Source organism: Bos mutus, chromosome 2 (assembly GCF_027580195.1).
Source record: "Bos mutus isolate GX-2022 chromosome 2, NWIPB_WYAK_1.1, whole genome shotgun sequence".
Lineage (NCBI taxonomy): Eukaryota > Metazoa > Chordata > Mammalia > Artiodactyla > Bovidae > Bos > Bos mutus.
In genome coordinates this window covers 121,524,573-121,544,540 of record NC_091618.1, presented here as the reverse complement: position 1 = coordinate 121,544,540, position 19,968 = coordinate 121,524,573, and the positions used below count along the sequence as shown (strand labels likewise).

Sequence of the window (19,968 nt, the reverse complement as noted above, 5' to 3'; positions counted from 1 at the left end):
TCTTGTCTTCTATAGATGGAAAATCATACCAAAAAAGTGCTCTTTCCACTGAAGAATTTGATCATAAACACTAAAAAATTAATAATTTGTGATGTTTGCAGTCTTAGAAACAATTCATTGTCCTTGCTATGTACAAATATGCATGGGAAATAGTATATGCAGTTTGCAATCCCTAAGGTCTGTAGTTGATGGTGTTGCAGGATGAAGTCAGAAATCATTGAGACAGAAATGATGGTGGAGTTTTCACATTCACATCTTTTGACTTTTTCAGTGTACTTACCTCAGTCATATATTTATGCTAGACTTTTTTTAATTTAAATTTATTTATTTTAATTGAGGCTAATTACTTTACAATATTGCATTGGTTTTGCCATACATCAACATGAATCCACCTTGGGTGTACACGTGTTCCCCATCCTGAACCCCCCTCCGACCTCCCTCCCCATACCATCCCTCTGGGTCTTCCCAGTGCACCAGCCCCAAGCATCCTGTAACCTGCATCAAACCTGGGCTGGCGATTCCTTTCTTATATGATATTATACATGTTTCAATGCCATTCTCCCAAGCCATCCCCCACTCCCTCTCCCACAGAGTCCAAAAGACTGTTCTATACATCTGTGTCTCTTTTGTTGTCTCGCATACAGGGTTATCATTACCATCTTTCTAAATTCCATATATATGCATTAGTATACTGTATTGCTGTTTTTCTTTCTGGCTTACTTCACTCTGTATAATAGGCTCCAGTTTCATCCACCTCGTTAGAACTGATTCAAATGCATTCTTTTTAATGGCTGAGTAATACTCCATTGTGCATATGTACCACAGCTTTCTTATCCATTCGTCTGCTGTTGGGCATCTAGGTTGCTTCTATGTCCTGGCCATTATAAACAGTGCTGCAATGAACAGTGGGGTACATGTATCTCTTTCAATTCTGGTTTCCTCGGTGTGTATGCCCAGCAGTGGGATTGCTGGGATAAGGCAGTTCTATTTCCAGTTTTTTAAGGAATCTCCACACTTTTATCCATGGTGGCTGTACTAGTTTGCATTCCCACCAACAGTGTAAGAGGCTTCCCTTTTCTCCACACTCTCTCCAGCATTTATTCTTGTAGACTTTTGGATCGCAGCCATTCTGACTGGCGTGAAATGGTACCTCATAGTGGTTTTGATTTGCATTTCTCTGATAATGAGTGATGCTGAGCATCTTTTCATGTATTTGTTAGCCATCTGTATGTCTTCTTTGGAGAAATGTCTGTTTAGTTCTTTGGCCCATTTTTTGATTGGGTCATTTATTTTTCTATAAAACTCCTAGAGGAGAACATAGGCAAAACACTCTCCAACATAAATTACAGCAGGATCCTCTATAACCCACCTCCCAGAATATTGGAAATAAAAGCAAAAATAAACAAATTGGACCTAATTAAAATTAAAAGCTTTTGCACAACAAAGGAAACTATAAGCAAGGTGAAAAGACAGTTTTCAGAATGGGAGAAAATAATAGCAAATGAAACAGCTAACAACTAATCTCAAAAATATACAAGCAACTCCCACAGCTCAATTCCAGAAAAATAATGACCCAATAAAAAAATATGCTAGATTTTAAATAGAATAACTTCTCATTACTCCTGGAGAAAAGGAATCTCTATTATTTCTTCTCCATGGTATGAGAACATGGCAAGAGAATATTTGGGTTCTTCTTGCACCCTTCACTTTGAAATACCCCTGAGTATAGGCCTTGTGTGGGTCTTGGGATCTGAGTCTTAGCCTGTCTGTCCTGCAGTTGTTACTATAGGAAGTAATAGTAAAAGGAAAGTTTTGTTTTGTAGGGAGTGCTGCTCACCTTACTATCAAACTACTCATTCTTCTCTGAAGAACTGAATCTTGAATCTTAGTAGTTTATCAGAACAGGAAGATTAAAAATGGCATGTTTTTTCAACTTCAGTCTTTGCATTGTATTTCTCCAGGCAACACAGAATGCTATTGCTCTTTCAGATACAACAGAAACCTGCCCCTTTGGGTCAGAGAGTTACCACTGTGTGACTGTATTATTTAATATGTGATTCTGAGGTTGAAGGCTTAGTTTGATCCTTAGATGGTATGTGATTTTGGGCAATAGAAATTTGGGGGGAAGATTAAAGGGTAAAATATAAGGATTTTTTTAATATGCCCAAAATATTGGGCATAGTGCTTGGTTGCTGCTGCTGCTGCTAAGTCGCTTCAGTCGTGTCCAACTCTGTGTGATCCCATAGACGGCAGCCCACCAGGCTTCCCCATCCCTGGGATTCTCCAGGCAAGAACACTGGAGTGGGTTGCTTGGTACATGGTAACTATTTTTTGAATATTAACTACTGTTTTTGCTGTTGCTGATAATACTATTAATAATAGCAATAAACTTTGCAATTGTTACTTATTAACCTATATTCTAAGAGATCACTTATGATTTAATAAATCAATATGTAACACCACATTCATGTTAAAAATACATGTAGACAGACTTTAATAAGGATTTGAAATTTAAAGTTCTTTATGTATTAATATCATATACTTTTTAAAGGTTTAGTATGAAGACCTAGTGGAGAAGGAAATGGCAGCCCAGTCCAGTACTCTTGCCTGGATAATTCCATGGACCAAAGAGCCTGGCAGGCTGCAGTCCATGGGGTCACAAACAGTCGGACAGGACTGAGCAACTAATGCACACACTCACGTAAAGACCTGGAGTTTAAAATCTGATCATATCTTCCTCATGTTCGTGTTTGGGCCCTTTTAAAATACCAAAGCTCAGAACCTTATGGAATATTGTAGGCCAGAGATTGTGGATAAGTGGGAAGATTATATAATGTGCTTGCTGCATTGGTTTTTCTAACATTATTAAAATTGAATAATTTAAGAAATAAATTTCTGATTATAGTAGCATGATGTTATAAAATCTCACACTGAAAGTAAAAACTTAAGCCAGTTTTTGTTTAACTTTCAAATTGAGTAGAATTGATGACAAAGCAGGAAAATAAAGAATTGATCTTTTAATAGTTCCCTAGAGCCAGGAAACATGGATACTCTATTCTGCATATATAGGGGAGTGAGAATTAATGACTTATGCTTAGAACAATAACCCTCAGGGTTTTTAGCAGGGTTATCTATTATTAAAACAAGTTCAATTATGTTCAGTATTCTCCATTTAGGCACAAAAGTAGATTTGCATGAAACATTTTTACTGAAGGCAGTTGAGATCTCTTTTTTTCTTAATCCAGGTTCAAATAGAAAACCCAATTAACTAGAATACTAAAAGCAAAGCCAAAATGTTTTAATCAATTTACAATTTTTCCCAACTTTTAACTTTTGAAACTAGTTTAGATGAATACCCCAAATTAGTATTCTTTATGTGTTTTTTCTCTCTTCATCTGTAAAAAATAAAGAAAATGTGAATTTTTGGCACACTTCTCAGATTCAGTTTTCAACCTATATTTTCCCTGATTGAGAAAGTAGAGAAGGCCCATATTGCCTTTCACATTAAATTGGTTCTAAGAGCCAAATCTTAAAATACCCACAACTGGTTCACATCACTCTTTATAGCAAAGTATGATTTGAGAGATTTTCGTTTCACTACCCTGAATCTTCTTTCTCCATCTTTCCTACCTTCAAAGATAATAAATGCCCTTACATTTTCACCATCTCTCTGCTACCAGAGCCTGTTTTCTAATAATAGAGCTACCATGTGCATGCGTGCTTAGTACAGTCATGTCTGACTCTTTGTGACTCAGTGGATTTTATCCCACCACAGGCTCCTCTGTCCAAGGGATTCTCCAGGCAGGACTATTGGGGTGGGTTGCCATGCCCTCCTCCAGGGGATCTCCCCAACCCAGAGATCAGACCCAGGGATCAAACCCACGTCTCTGGCATTGCAGGCAGATTATTTACCACTGAACCACTGGGGAAACATCTACCATATGAACCAGCACTCCCACCACTGGGCATATACCCTGCTGCTGCTGCTGCTGCTGCTGCTAAGTTGCTTCAGTTGTGTCCGACTCTGTGTGACCTCATAGACCGCAGCCCACCAGGCTCCGCCGTCCCTGGGATTCTCCAGGCAAGAACACTGGAGTGGGTTGCCAAAAACCATAATTCAAAAAGACACACACATCCCAATGTTCATTGCAGCACTATTTATAATAACTAGGACATGGAAGCAATTTAGATGTCCATCCATAGATGAATGGATAAAGAAGATGTGGTACATATATACCATGGAATATTAGCCATAAAAAGGAATGAAATTGGGTTATGTGGATGAACCTAGAGTCTGTAATACAGAGTAGAAATATGTCAGAAAAAGAAAAACAAAATATCATATATTAATGAGATAATTGAAATGCATCATTGATGCAATGGACATGAGTTTGAACGGACTCTAGGAGATAGTGAAGGACAGGGAAGCCTGGCATGCTGCAGTCCATGGAGTTGCAAAGAGTTGGACATGACTTGGAGAAGGCAACGGCAACCCACTCCAGTACTCTTTCCTGGAAAATCCCATGGACGGAGGAGCCTGGTAGGCTGCAGTCCATGGGGTCGCTAAGAGTCGGGCACGACTGAGCGATTTCACTTTCACTTTTCACTTTCATGCATTGGAGAAGGAAATGGCAACCCACTCCAGTATTCTTGCATGGAGAATCCCAGGGACAGAGGAGCCTGGTGGGCTGCCATCTATGGGGTCGCACAGAGTCGGACACGACTGAAGCGACTTAGCAGCAGCAGCAGCAGGACATGACTTAGTGACTGAATAACAAAAACACATATATATGGAATCTAGAAAAATGGTACTGATTAACCTTTTGCAGGGCAGAAATAGCGACCCAGACATAGAGAACTGACTTGACACAGGGAGGGAAGAAGAGGGTGGAACAAATTGAGAGAGTTGCACTGACATTTACATTAATACACTACTATGTGTAAAGGGCTTCCCAGATGGAGGTAGTGGTAAAGAATCCACCCGCCAATGCAGGAGATGCAAGACACGCAGGTTCGACCCCTGGGTCCAGAAGATTCCCTGGAGTAGGAAGTGGCAACCCACTTCAGGATTCTTGCCTGGAAGATTCCGTGGACAGAGGAACCTGACAGAATACAGTCCATGGGGCTTCAAAGAGTCGGGCACAACTGAACAACTAGCACCCTGTATAAAATAGATATCTAGTGGGAAGCTGCTGTGTAGTACAGAGAGGTCAACGTGGTAATCTGTGATGACCTAGATGGGTGGGATGGTGGGGGTGGCTCAAGAGGAAAGTCTGTGGAAGATGACGATGGACAGGGAAGCCTGGCACTGCAGTCGGTGGGGTAGCAAAGAGTTGGACACGACTTAGCTACTAAACAACAATAGGTTATTCACATTGTTGTACAGCAGAAACTAACACAACATTGTAAAGCAATTATGCTTTAATAAATAAATTTTTAAAAATGATCTGTGATGCAATCAGACAAATCCCATCTGGGAATAAGTATTTCAATAGATATTAGAGCATTCTCCTAAAAGAATGGTGCTGAAGGAGAAATTACTACTTTAGTTATATTGGGTAGGAACACCAAGTCAAGTTTTCTCAACTGGGCTTCACTTCTTCCTTGGCACATCTCTTTCTTTCCAGTCTCCTGCCTTTTTTCATGTTTGGCTTGTGCATCTCACCTCCCTACTCCCCTTGTTAGGAGAATATTCCTACCCTCATGCCACCAAAACACATGTATCCTTTAGACCCAATTTTAGACTGAATGCTTTTAAGGAGCCAGTTCATTACTTCTCTACATTGTTTTAACTCTAGTTTCAGTGGAACTTTCAGATTTCTGGCTGTTTGATGTGGTACTGGGCTCTCTAAGTTGAGTGAAATGTTATTGAAAGGCAGTCGATTATAGAAAGAAATCTTTACTTTCCACAGATCACGTCTAATCAGCTCTGTGTAGAACTCACCGCATCTTTAGGTGCCTAATACATGTGTACAGGGATTGATTCTGGCATTTGCCAGTGTGAATCAGTGTGTTTTGTATTGCTTTAGTAAACCAAAAAATAATTAGCCATTTCTTGATTTGTGTCTTATGTAACACCTTATGAAATAAGGCGTTACTTCCTCTAACTTTACAGGGTTGTAACTAGCACATTTGGAAATGGGTGGAATTTTTCTTCTGCAGCCTCACCTTTTTTTTTTTATTCTCATCTCTCTTGGTGTTTAGCATTCACTCCTTCCTTTGTTTACTATTACCTTCATGCATGAAGCAAAATTTATCCTTAGGCAGAAAATATACAACTATTTACTCTCAAGAGGCATTTAAATGAAGAGTAGTTTCTCTTGGTGTGAAGATTCCTTATTCCCTATCTATAAAGCAAATTGTATCATACAGATGCTGAAACACGGATTAGAATCAGAAGCACTGATTTATCTCACATTACATTTCTCCAGTGAATGTAGCTTTCAAATCCCAGATCATGTATTCTTTCTAGTGATTGGCAACATAAGCTATATAAATGGACCAAAAATAGAACTGAATCAGCCTAGACAGATCTACCTGCATAAGCAAACACTGCTATATGAGCCAAAGTAGTATTTTTCCTTTTTAAAAAAATTATGTATTTGGCTGTGTCAGGAGTTAGTTGTAGCAAGTAGGATGTTGTGTGATGTGTTATGTTGTGTTACAAGTAGGATGTTGTGTGATGTGTTGTGTTGTGTTACAAGTAGGATGTTGTGTGATGTGTTGTGTTGTGTTACATGGCGTCTTTCACTGGGGACATAGACTTGCTAGTTGTAGTGCTTGGGCTTAGTTGCTCTGAAGCATGTGAGATCCTAGCTCCCTGACCAGGGCTTGAACCCACATCCCTTGCATTGCAAGGCAGGTTCTTAACCAAGTGAACCACCGGGAAGCCCCAAGGTAGTATTTTTCTTATGAAGAAATGAGAATGCAGTATAACGCAGAGCTAGTGTTTCTGTTGAAAAGATTACACAAACTGATTTCTGGCCACATATTTTTTAAGCACTATTTGTTGTTGTTGCTAAATATGGAAAATTAACTGGAGTATTTTTAAGGGATAATAGGGGGACTGTCTACCAAACCCTTCTAGGCCGTGGTACCTTGCAGTAGTCAGTTATCACTTCCCAGTGTGTTTTTCTCACTTCTAAGATGGAAATTATGCTGATAGTTTTACTATTATATGTAGGGATTGTTGAATCAGACAAGAGAGAAATATGTGAAGGCAATATTGATATAAACCATTAAATTAAATCAATTATTGTGTTTTTTGTATCTACAGAAGGAATTATCTTTTTGTTATGAACTCTACATATTAGGAAAATACAACAAGCACATGAAATCTGTTATCTCTTTGGGTATTATTATTTAGGACAAAACTAATCTTTGAAAAGAGAATAGGTTTAAAGTCTGTGTGTAAAAACATATTAGTGACTAAGAATAAGCGACAGATGCGGCCAGAATGGTGAGGGTGGTACGCTAATGACTGTAGTTTGGGAAATGGTGAAGCTAGAGGGCAAGATTCTGGTTTGACTTGGTCAGAGAGATTCAGCCAGTAGGTAGCCTTGACACCTGAGGCAGATGACTCAACCTACATCTCTTCTATAGTTTACCATGAAGATTCAGGGAATTAAGATGAGTGAAGTACTTAAAATAGTGCCCACCACCTAGCAGTTGTTCACAAAGTGTTGTTATTGTTCTATTTTCAACTGTATAATAATTTATCCCAGCAGATTTTTTTTTTTAATTTTATTTTATTTTTAAACTTTACATAATTGTATTAGTTTTGCCAAATATCAAAATGAATCCACCACAGGTATACATGTGTTCCCCATCCTGAACCCTCCTCCCTCCTCCCTCCCCATACCATCCCTCTGGGTCGTCCCAGTGCACTAGCCCCAAGCATCCAGTATCGTGCATCAAACCTGGACTGGCAACTCATTTCTTACATGATATTTTACATGTTTCAATGTCATTCTCCCAAATCTTCCCACCCTCTCCCTCTCCCACAGAGTCCATAAGACTGTTCTATACATCAGTGTCTCTTTTGCTGTCTCGTACACCGGGTTATTGTTACCATCTTTCTAAATTCCATATATATGCGTTAGTATACTGTATTGATGTTTTTCCTTCTGGCTTACTTCACTCTGTATAATAGGCTCCAGTTTCATCCACCTCATTAGAGCTGATTCAAATGTATTCTTTTTAATGGCTAATACTCCATTGTGTATATGTACCATGGCTTTCTTATCCATTCATCTGCTGATGGACATCTAGGTTATTTCCATGTCCTGGCTATTATAAACAGTGCTGCGATGAACACTGGGGTACACGTGTCTCTTTCCCTTCTGGTTTCCTCAGTGTGTATGCCCAGCAGTGGGATTGCTGGATCATAAGGCAGTTCTATTTCCAGTTTTTTCAGGAATCTCCACACTGTTCTCCATAGTGGCTGTACTAGTTTGCATTCCCACCAACAGTGTAAGAGGGTTCCCTTTTCTCCACACTCTCTCCAGCATTTATTATTTGTAGACTTTTGGATGGCAGCCATTCTGACTGGTGTGAAATGGTACCTCATAGTGGTTTTGATTTGCATTTCTCTGATAATGAGTGATGTTGAGCATCTTTTCATGTGTTTGTTAGCCATCTGTATGTCTTCTTTGGAGAAATGTCTAGTTCTTTGGCCCATTTTTTGATTGGGTCATTTATTTTTCTGGAGTTGAGCTGTAGGAGTTGCTTGTATATTTTTGAGATTAATTGTCAGTTGCTTCATTTGCTATTATTTTCTCCCATTCTGAAGGCTGTCATTTCACCTTGCTAATAGTTTCCTTTGATGTGCAGAAGCTTTTAAGGTTAATTAGGTCCCATTTGTCTATTTTTGATTTTATTTCCAATATTCTGGGAGGTGGGTCATAGAGGATCCTGCTGTGATGTATGTCAGAGAGTGTTTTGCCTATGTTCTCCTCTAGGAGTTTTATAGTTTCTGGTCTTACATTTAGATCTTTAATCCATTTTGAGTTTATTTTTGTGTATGGTGTTATAAAGTGGTCTAGTTTCATTCTTTTACAAGTGGTTGACCAGTTTTCCCAGCACAACTTGTTAAAGAGATTGTCTTTAATCCATTGTATATTCTTGCCTCCTTTGTCAAAGATAAGGTGTCCATATGTGCATGGATTTATCTCTGGGCTTTCTATTTTATTCCATTGATCTATATTTCTGTCTTTGTGCCAGTACCATACTGTCTTGATAACTGTGGCTTTGTAGTAGAGCCTGAAGTCAGGTAGGTTGATTCCTCCAGTTCCATTCTTCTTTCTCAAGATCGCTTTGGCTATTCGAGGTTTTTTGTATTTCCATACAAATTGTGAAATTATTTGTTCTAGCTCTGTGAAGAATACTGTTGGTAGCTTGATAGGGATTGCGTTGAATCTATAAATTGCTTTGGGTAGTATACTCATTTTCACTATATTGATTCTTCCAATCCATGAACATGGTATATTTCTCCATCTATTAGTGTCCTCTGTGATTTCTTTCACCAGTGGTTTATAGTTTTATATATATAGGTCTTTAGTTTCTTTAGGTAGATATATTCCTAAGTATTTTATTCTTTCCGTTGCAATGGTGAATGGAATTGTTTCCTTAATTTCTCTTTCTGTTTTCTCATTATTAGTGTATAGGAATGCAAGGGATTTATGTGTGTTGATTTTATATCCTGCAACTTTACTATAGTCATTGATTATTTCTAGTAATTTTCTGGTGGAATCTTTAGGGTTTTCTATGTAGAGGATCATGTCATCTGCAAATAGCGAGAGTTTTACTTCTTCTTTTCCAATTTGGATTCCTTTTATTTCTTTTTCTGCTCTGATTGCTGTGGCCAAAACTTCCAAAACTATGTTGAATAGTAATGGTGAAAGTGGGCACCCTTGTCTTGTTCCTGACTTTAGAGGAAATGCTTTCAATTTTTCACCATTGAGGATAATGTTTGCTGTGGGTTTGTCATATATAGCTTTTATTATGTTGAGGTATGCTCCTTCTATTCCTGCTTTCTGGAGAGTTTTTATCATAAATGGATGTTGAATTTTGTCAAAGGCTTTCTCTGCATCTATTGAGATAATCATATGGTTTTTATTTTTCAATTTGTTAATGTGGTGTATTACATTGATTGATTTGCGGATATTGAAGAATCCTTGCATCCCTGGGATAAAGCCCACTTGGTCATGGTGTATGATCTTTTTAATGTGTTGTTGGATTCTGATTGCTAGAATTTTGTTAAGGATTTTTGCATCTATGTTCATCAATGATATTGGCCTGTAGTTTTCTTTTTTTGTGGGATCTTTGTCAGGTTTTGGTATTAGGGTGATGGTGGCCTCATAGAATGAGTTTGGAAGTTTACCTTCCTCTGCAATTTTTTGGAAGAGTTTGAGCAGGATAGGTGTTAGCTCTTCTCTAAATTTTTGGTAGAATTCAGCTGTGAAGCCGTCTGGACCGGGGCTTTTGTTTGCTGGAAGATTTTTGATTACAGTTTCAATTTCTGTGCTTGTGATGGGTCTGTTAAGATTTTCTATTTCTTCCTGGTCGAGTTTTGGAAAGTTGTACTTTTCTAAGAATTTGTCCATTTCTTCCACGTTGTCCATTTTATTGGCATATAATTGTTGATAGTAGTCTCTTATGATCCTTTGTATTTCTGTGTTGTCTGTTGTGATCTCTCCATTTTCGTTTCTAATTTTGTTGATTTGATTTTTCTCCCTTTGTTTCTTGATGAGTCTGGCTAATGGTTTGTCAATTTTATTTATCCTTTCAAAGAACCAGCTTTTGGTTTTGTTGATTTTTGCTATGGTCTCTTTTGTTTCTTTTGCATTTATTTCTGCTCTAATTTTTAAGATTTCTTTCCTTCTACTAACCCTGGGGTTCTTCATTTCTTCCTTTTCTAGTTGCTTTTTAGGTGTAGAGTTAGGTTATTTATTTGACTTTTTTTCTTGTTTCTTGAGGTGTGCCTGTATTGCTATGAACTTTCCCCTTAGGACTGCTTTTACCGTGTCCCACAGGTTTTGGGTTGTTGTGTTTTCATTTTCATTCGTTTCTATGCAAATTTTGATTTCTTTTTTGATTTCTTCTGTGATTTGTTGGTTATTCAGCAGCGTGTTGTTCAGCCTCCATATGTTGGAATTTTTAATAGTTTTTCTCCTGTAATTGAGATCTAATCTTACTGCATTGTGGTCAGAAAAAATGCTTGGAATGATTTCTATTTTTTTGAATTTACCAAGGCTAGCTTTATGGCCCAGGATGTGATCTATCCTGGAGAAGGTTCCATGTGCTCTTGAGAAAAAGGTGAAATTCATTGTTTTGGGATGCAGATTGTTTTTTAAATAAGAGTTCAACAAGACCATAACTGGACAGCTAGAGTCTCTCAGACCCAGCTGATCATGTGCCTTGCCTTATTCCTTGCAAGTATTGTTTTTATTATCTATGAGGCTAATGTATTATATTAGAGTTACTAATATAATAGTGAGCTCAGATTGCAGGCTGAGTTTAGATTAGCTAAATTTAGAGGATTTCTGTTTATTTGGGTAGGTCTGTCCCTCCTATGAGCACTATCCTCTCCCTACACCCCATCGATTTTAGACTGTTTATAAAGCAAAAACCGTATTTCCATCCTTTTACAAATTACTTTCTTCAAATTTCAACATTTAGATGACACCTAAAAGCTCTCTGAGATGAACAGAATTATGTTTCCTTACTTGCGCTACCTTTTTCCTGGCTATCAAAAGAGCTTCTATGCACTTGTTTTGAGCAAACCCATTGCATTCACTCCTAAGGTGTAGCTTTCTATGTATGTTAACTTGCAAATCTCTTTACTAAAATGAAGTTCCAAGATCATTTTATGGGTTTTGTTGAAATAATAGTAACTTGAAAGTAAATAATTTTGACTTCAGTTTATCTATTAATATTTGTGGTCTGCACTGAAGGAAATCACTTGATTTCTGGGACTGATTCTTACCCATGAAATGAAGTTAGACTAGGTCAAAGATTTTAACCCAGGTGATATAGATGGAGTCTATATATTTGGAGAGTGATTTTTTTTACTAACCTGTAACTAAAATTTAGGATTTTCTTCATTTGTAAGCAACAACACACAGAGTAACATTTGTGATATTTGTGTTTGTCACCAATGTACTTAGTCACTTAGTCATATCCGATTCTTTTCAATCCCATGGACTGTCCCAGGCTCCTCTGTCCTTGGGATTTTTCATGCAAGTAAACTGGAGTAGGTTAACAGTTCCTTCTCCAGGGGATCTTCCTGACCCAGGGATCAAACCCAGGTCTCCTGTATTGCAGGAAGATTCTTTACCTTCTGAGCCACTGGTGAAGCCCGTCACCAAGAGAATCATCAATATTTTCATAACATTTAAATTCATGAAGAACCTTATATATCCTTTGATCTTATTATTTCGGAATTATATAGATGATAGACCTGCAGCAAGACCTTGTTATTTAATGAATTAATGAAGAAACACATTACTGTATCATATCTTAAGGATTACTTGAAGATGTTGATAATTATATTTAATATAAATGAAATTCTTTGTATTTCATTTATTTATGAATTTTATTTTAAGGAAATAATAGGTTTCACCAAACTAAAAGAGGGGACGATTCAAACTGTGTGGGACCTTGCATTACAAGGATGTTTCTTAGAAGGTCTTTTATACAGACCACTCTTTGGTCATGAAGATGATCTAAAATGTGATGGATTTATCTAAAATCGATGAATGCGATGAATTGAAAAATGCAAATAATTTCTTCTTTTCTGACAGAATGCTATCTCATATCTCAGAATGATATGGCTTTCTCTTTTTATGAAAGCCTAAGAGTCACTTTCAAGGAGTATTATCCAAGTTAGTTGTAAAGCCTTCTATAACTAAAGATTTATTAACTAAAAGTAATATGATTTGAATATGCTGAAGACCTGAATTCAGTATTTTCCTAAGCATTCTGGCTGACATTCAATTGACTGGTAATGTTATGTATGTGCCCCTGGAAACATCTGGAATTTTACAGTTTAAAGGAACACATTTTTTCCCCCCAGGGCTACAAAAGTCTTGTCTTGGGTTGGTCACAGTTTTAAATTGCTACTTTCCTAATTGTGTGTATGGAATTACTCTTGGGTGTAGTCTATGTAACATTTTTGTAATGCTGTGTTTTTAACCATTTGTTATTTTACTCCTCTTCCATTCCCCCCCACTGGTGAGCTCTTTATCCACTAGAAATAAGAGCATTTGATTATTGGTAAATCTCAGTGTCTTTTGTCCACTGTAAAAGGTTCTCAAAAATTTTGAGAGGATTACTTAATTACTTATATTTCTTTCTTTTAATTCAATCCATTTTTTCCACTCGGTTCTATTCTATTTTTTATGTTCTATTCTATTTTGTTCTGTTCTAATCTAGTCATAAGTAGCAAGATTTAAATCAATAGTTTAAGACAAGACTAGATGATAAATGTCAGAAACACATTAACTTGGGAAGCAGAAATTTCAAAGAAGATCCAAAAGTCAATTATAAGGTACCTATAACCATCACCCAATTCAAATAATTGAAAAGGTCAGGTTGTTGATGGTTAGAATAGGATTTGTGAGGAAGCGTTCTTTAATGCATTCTCGGCTATTGGGAAAGGTATAGAAATTCTTCCCTCTTCACCTCAAATCAAAGGAAGATAGTTTCAACCTTGGAGAGCTAGAAGTAAAGGGGATATTGGGAATGGAATCTGTATCTTATGTGAGAGATATAAAAGGTTTGAAGGTGACAGATAAGCTGAAGGAGAGGAAGCTATGTAGATTTCAGCCTTTCCTGAACTAATTAATAGGAATAAAGGCCTAAGGAATGTTTAATGTGAACTGAATGTAGCATATCTGTATTTGGAAGCATGATAGGGCCTCAGGAGACAGAATCTGGAGGTGTACTAACACATTTCAAGGGGCTGTGGACATTGTAAAGGAACATGTGTCCATGCCAAGGTTGTGAGAAGTCTCCAGCCATGGTCCTTGGCAAGAGGTCCCTGGAGAGCCCATGAATGTGCTCACAAAGTAGTCAGCTCTATACACCGGCCAGGTCTAGTGAATCCAAAGCCATCCTACAATGGTAGTCTTAGTCTTCCCTCTCTTGCTCCAGCTCAGGGTTCCAAGGTAGTCAGTTGACAGAGGACAAACAACACTGCTTGTTGCTTGCTTAATAAATCCTGCCTGCTTGAGCTTAAAAGAAGAAAGAAAGATAGAAACATCAATCAAGCTCTCCTCCCCCACCCCCCATCACCACAATTTCTAGGCTCTGCAACAAATCCAAGGTTGGGAAGAAGTTTTATCTGTTTTAAGGTTGATGTATATTGTGTGTGACTAGACCTAAGACACTGGCAATTTAATGTGATCACACGATGTTTTTATTATCTAAGAATGATTGGAAAAGTCCTGATACTACCTAAAAGATTGAACCTGGGACAGAAAATAAGTTTCCCCTGCTAAGTATATTTTAAAGAGAGTAAAGGACAAAATACTTTTGCTTTGTGATAATACTCCATAAGTTCTGTATGTTCACTAATTTTATGAACTCAGTAAAAATCTATTGCAGTTGAGACAATGCAGTCTTACAATATATCTTGGAAAAACAATCTCAAAATTAGTTGGTGCAAAGTTTGTCAACATATTTTCAAATTTTAGATGGAAAGAACATTCTGTTATATGTGACTATTACTATTTTCTGAAATATCAAAGTATTTTGAATAATTGACTCAAAAACTAACTTCTGCTAATTTTTAACTTTCTCACATAATAATTCTCTTTTATCTGTACATTTTGCTCTATGTTTCTATTTTTTTTATAGATTCTCTGCAGCCTCTCTAGAAATGTTGGAACATTTTCCATGCTACTTTTTTTTCAAAGTTTATATAGAAGCTGAGTGATCCTAAGATTATAAATTCCATTAGTTTGTTTTGGCAGATGATGTATCTTAAACATTACATTCTCTTATACTCATTTTTTTAAAATTCATAGCCACTAAGCAATGTGTGATATAAGACAATGAACATTAGAGGGTTTGTTTGAAAGAATATATTTCAATTTAAAATATTTGGGAAAAACATGCATAATTTTTATGTTTGATTTAATAGATGCTTGAACGTGTCTCATCTGTTTCATTTCTGTATCCCCAGATTAAATTTCAACTTCATAAACTTGTATAACCACCAGAAGATGACTTGTATACTCTATCAATCCACAGGCTGAAAAGAAAGTATTTGGTATTTTTGAAGAAATGTGCCACAGATCCACTATAAAATCTAGTCTTCAGAGTTTTACTGATTGCTTCAGTTTCCTGACCTAATTAGGTTTTCTCCCCTCAGGTCTATTTTGCTTTTGTTTATTTGCTGTTTGCGTGCTTATTTTTCAGGTGAACCTGATCCCCATAAGAACTCAGATCTAGTAAATGCTGAAGAAAAACATGCTGAAACACATTCATAGGTCTGAAACACCTTAAAGACGTCTTTCATTCTAAGGATGGGAGGTAATTTTATTTTTTAGATGAAAATTTTATTTCTGAATTGGGATGGTTTGGAGAGTATCATTAGAAACAAAGTTATCTTATTTAAATGTCTTTTGGATTCTTTTCTTTTAATTCTCTGTTTTCTGAGGCAAACCCTTAACAGGTAAGCTTTAAATATTTATGTCTAAGTTTACCTTTTCAAAGGATTCTTGACTTACTCAGCAATAAAAATTATATTTACTGAGACCTTTTAGTCCTTTAAAAATAATAAGCTATAGCCTATGAGGAGGTTTAATTCTGTTTTCTTCTACTACTTCATACAAGAAATATGAATGTTTTATACCAGTTTCCTTTTCTACTTCATGTAGGAAATATGAGTGCTTACATTGGGTGATAATAACAAAGCAAGTACATATTATAAAACAACATCAGTATTTGCTAAAATCCATGGACATTGCATCAATGATTATCTTTTTAAAAATTCGGCTTCTAGGGCTCACCTTTGATCTACCAGATTACCAGCTCTGGGAATGATGCTAATGTCTGTTTAAAAAGTGTAAAAATGAGTCTTGCTATTGGCTTGATGGTAGAGGCAAGAAAAAATGCTGCAGGTACCATATCAAGTCTTTGAGATGTTATTAGTAGCACCTCAAATGTTGCTTTAAATCGATGAAGTTAAAATGTGATTAGCCATAACTGTTTTGTGTATGCTGCATTTAGACTAACTTATGGCAAAGAAGGCATTTTTTTTTTTTAAGGAAACAAATTCACAAGAAATCATGAAGACATATAAAAGCTACATATGCATAAAAAACTCTGAATTCAGGTCCCCATGGCTGTCACAAATGAATGAACAGAACTCCCAACCCCGCCTTTTTTTAATATAATGAAAGTGCCTTAGCATGGTTGCAGCTGTCACCACTACAGTGTTTTACAGACGGTTTCTACTGAGCATCACAATAAAGAGAATCTTGCATTACAAAAAAAAGAAAAAAATGTGGCTCGCTTTTAAGATGAAGCATTTCCCAGTATTCTTGAGTCAGTTGTAAGATTCTTTAATCGATACTAATAGTTTCACTAATAGCCACTGTCAGTGTCAGGCACTGTGATGAAATCTTATGCTTAGTCCTTCAACAGTTCCAGAGTTGTGACTGTGCTTAATAGTTTGCATATGAAATCTGGATAGAAATCAAATCACAAACTGCATAGAAATTTTAAAAACCAGCTCCATATTAAATTTTTTTAAGATATTGTCTTGTATTGAAACTCCAATACTTTGGCCACCTGATGCAAAGAGCTGACTCATTTGAAAAGACCTTGATGCTGGGAAAGATTGAGGGCAGGAGGAGAAGGGGATGACAGAGGATGAGATGGTTGGATGGCATCACCGACTCAATGGACATGAATTTGGGTAGGCTCCGGGAGTTGGTGATGGACAGGGAGGCCTGGCATACTGCAGTTCATGGGGTCGCAAAGAGTCGGACATGACTGAGTGACTGAACTGAGCTGAACTGAACTTGTATTAGTTAACGACAATTTCTCTCCATAACCTCCATCCAAACTTTAGACACACACACACACATACACACAAAAGAGATAGGAAGAGAAATTCCAACTGATATAAAAAGAATATCTATCATTTTCTGATAAATCTCTTATTTTTGTGAGGTCAATAAAGTCCAACATGAAATTGCCACACAATAATTGATGCCTATATATGACTAAAACATGATCTTCCTTTTCATTTGGATTTTATTGCAGGATAATGAAAACAGCACTAAAATATTCTAAACCCTCAATTTTTCACAAATCTTTTTCTCCTCTTTCAACACACACTCAGAACAGGCCATTTTATGAACTCATATAAGAGACAAACATAAATTTTGAGCTAGTAATTCTAGCCACATAAATACACTCAAAGTTGCTATCACAGATTTTGGCTAGTGCTTCTGTCATTGCTCTTTCTCCACAATTTGGCCTTCTTCAATCAAACCAGAGAAATTTTAAGGCAAAAGGTGGACATTTTCAAATTTTTATCACTTTGAACCCAGTTATTACATAGGTGACTATGCAATATATGTACAGAACATGAGGCACTTTAAAATTTTACTTTCTCGCTTTCTTTTACACAGAGTGCTGTAACTACAAAACTTTCAAGCTTCTAAGTAAAAGGAAAGCAAAAACAAAATTACAGAAAAATATTTTTGCAGCTCTGAGGCTATTTAGATTGTCCTTGTTGTTTTTAATACATGGGAACCAAGTGAGAAGAGGGGCTGCTCAGAAGTTGTAGTCGAAGTCCTAAGACAACAATGAAGCATCAGAGCCCTGACTCTGTGACTTGATGAACTCTTCGTTGTAACTCTCAAGCTGGGAAACCACAGCGAATCCTGTTCCCGAAAGCAGTGAACCAGCCTGCATCCACCACTGTTATTGCAAAGCACGAAAGCGTCACCCACGTCGGGTCATCACAATGCAAGTCACGCAAGACCTATAACCAAGATGACAAGAACCTCCAGCCCTTGTTGGAGACAGACACTAGAACTGAGAGTGGGATTTGCCTTCTGGGGTGTTAATCCCATCAGGATGTAACAAAATATATTACAGGTCAAGGGATAAGGGACAGGAAGTGTGTGTCTGTGTGTGTGTGTGTGCGCGCGCGCTCAAAAATGTCTGTGAAAATGGAAGCCCACACTCTTCTGCACAGAGAGCATTATTTGATGTGATTTATAATTTTACTACAAACAAACGAACTGCAGCCATTGGAGACTGCTTCCTTGTCATGTTTTGCCTGAGCATGTGCAGAGCCTTGCCTTTGTTCCAAATTGAAGAACTACCTTTATTTGTTATTAGCTGCCAAGAAAGGTCAAGCCCAAGTAGGTGTTGTCATTTTCACCGTACAAACTCTTCAATGATTGTGAGACTAAAGGAATTTGTTTTTGTGAAAGGTAGAAATTAGATGGAAAAGATCAAGAGTAGTCATCAATTAAAGAAGAAAGTGAAGGTGGATATGTCCATCCTAATGAGTTTTCTGTTGCACCTGCTTCTTCCCTGGGTTCCACAATGCTAAGCAATATTTTAGAAATGGATGCAATCAGAAGCTTTTAAGTCTAAGTAGTGGGATTTTATAACTCACAACTTAGATATCTTTTCATGTGTAAGCCATATTCTATATGCATATTAGGTATGCATTATTCTAATTTAAGATATATTTGTGCATAGACTGTGTATAAGATGCTTTTAAATGTTCTGTGAATAAGGTCCTTAGCTTTTGTTTCACCTGAAGCATATGTAGAACACAGATAAATAATTGAATTGTATCGTAGATATTATAATGCAATTGATATTTTAAATGCAAGCAGTAAAGATTGATCTATAATGATGTGTTGCAGGGAAAATTTATAGATATGTACAACATGGTGACTTTTTGTCCTTTAACAATGGATTTCTTATTTCTATTTATGGAGAAACTGCAGTTACTGCTTTTAATGTCTTTTTTAAGGTAGCTATTTACAAACTAGAAAATATTCTGCATTTAAAATAGAACCTGACTGTCTGGGAAGTCTAATTACTATTGTTCCTATTTGAGCCAGTTGTCTTTCATTAAAGGTATAGAATCTCTCAACAGAGAAATAAATTGAAACACTGCTTCTGAGCTGTCATAGGAAACATGTCCGCTTTGTTCCTATTAATGCTTTAAGATATGTAGACTTTGTAACTAAAACAATAGAAGAGTATAATGAAGTCATTATTTTCTGTATATGGGTTTTAACCTAATTTTCCAGGTTATGTAACTTGTAAAGCACTGTGACAGAACTTCCAGGGATCCGAGAAAACGTGCTCCATCCCTTCAGAAGAGTTGTCACACTGTTGATGCACTTATTCCTTTTAAACTAATATCCCTGTCTCATTTCCTCTTTCCCTCCTTCCATTTCGTGTCTTTACTTCTCTCTTCTGTATCTTCCTTATTCCCTCTTCTCTGGTAGAGGGAGGATCGGAGAAGGCAATGGCACCCCACTCCAGTACTCTTGCCTGGAAAATCTCCTGGATGGAGGAGCCTGGTAGGCTGTAGTCCATGGGGTCGCTAAGAGTCAGACACGACTGAGCAACTTCACTTTCACTTTTCACTTTCACCCATTGGAGCAGGAAACGGCAACCCACTCCAGTGTTCTTGCCTGGAGAATCCCAGGGACAGGGGAGCCTGGTGGGCTGCTGTCTATGGGGTCGCACAGAGTTGGACACGACTGAAGCGACTTAGCAGCAGCAGCAGCAGCAGAGGGAGGGTAGTGGTGCCCATCCCTTCTTGCCAACATAGTGCTGAATCCATCCTGAAGAGAAGGATGGATAAATTTGACTCCTGAGCCTTAAATGTTTTGCTTAGCATTGTACCTTCAGCTACCCAACATATATCTAACAATTTCATAGGCCTTTTTATTTAAGCAGTATCTCTTTTAT

The 19,968-nt window shown here is 37.2% G+C and overlaps 1 protein-coding gene across 1 annotated transcript in view; it reads left to right on the top strand.

The window, feature by feature from the left end:
- PDE1A (phosphodiesterase 1A) overlaps positions 1-19,767 on the top strand; it is a 305,513-nt gene extending 285,746 nt beyond the window's left edge. The window contains exons 14-15 of the mRNA XM_005905934.2: positions 15,424-15,537; positions 17,649-19,767. Coding sequence (XP_005905996.1) covers positions 15,424-15,494 — 71 coding nt within the window. The 3' untranslated portion in view covers positions 15,495-15,537; positions 17,649-19,767. The remainder of the gene's footprint in view (positions 1-15,423; positions 15,538-17,648) is intronic.
- The last annotated feature ends 201 nt before the right edge of the window (positions 19,768-19,968 follow it).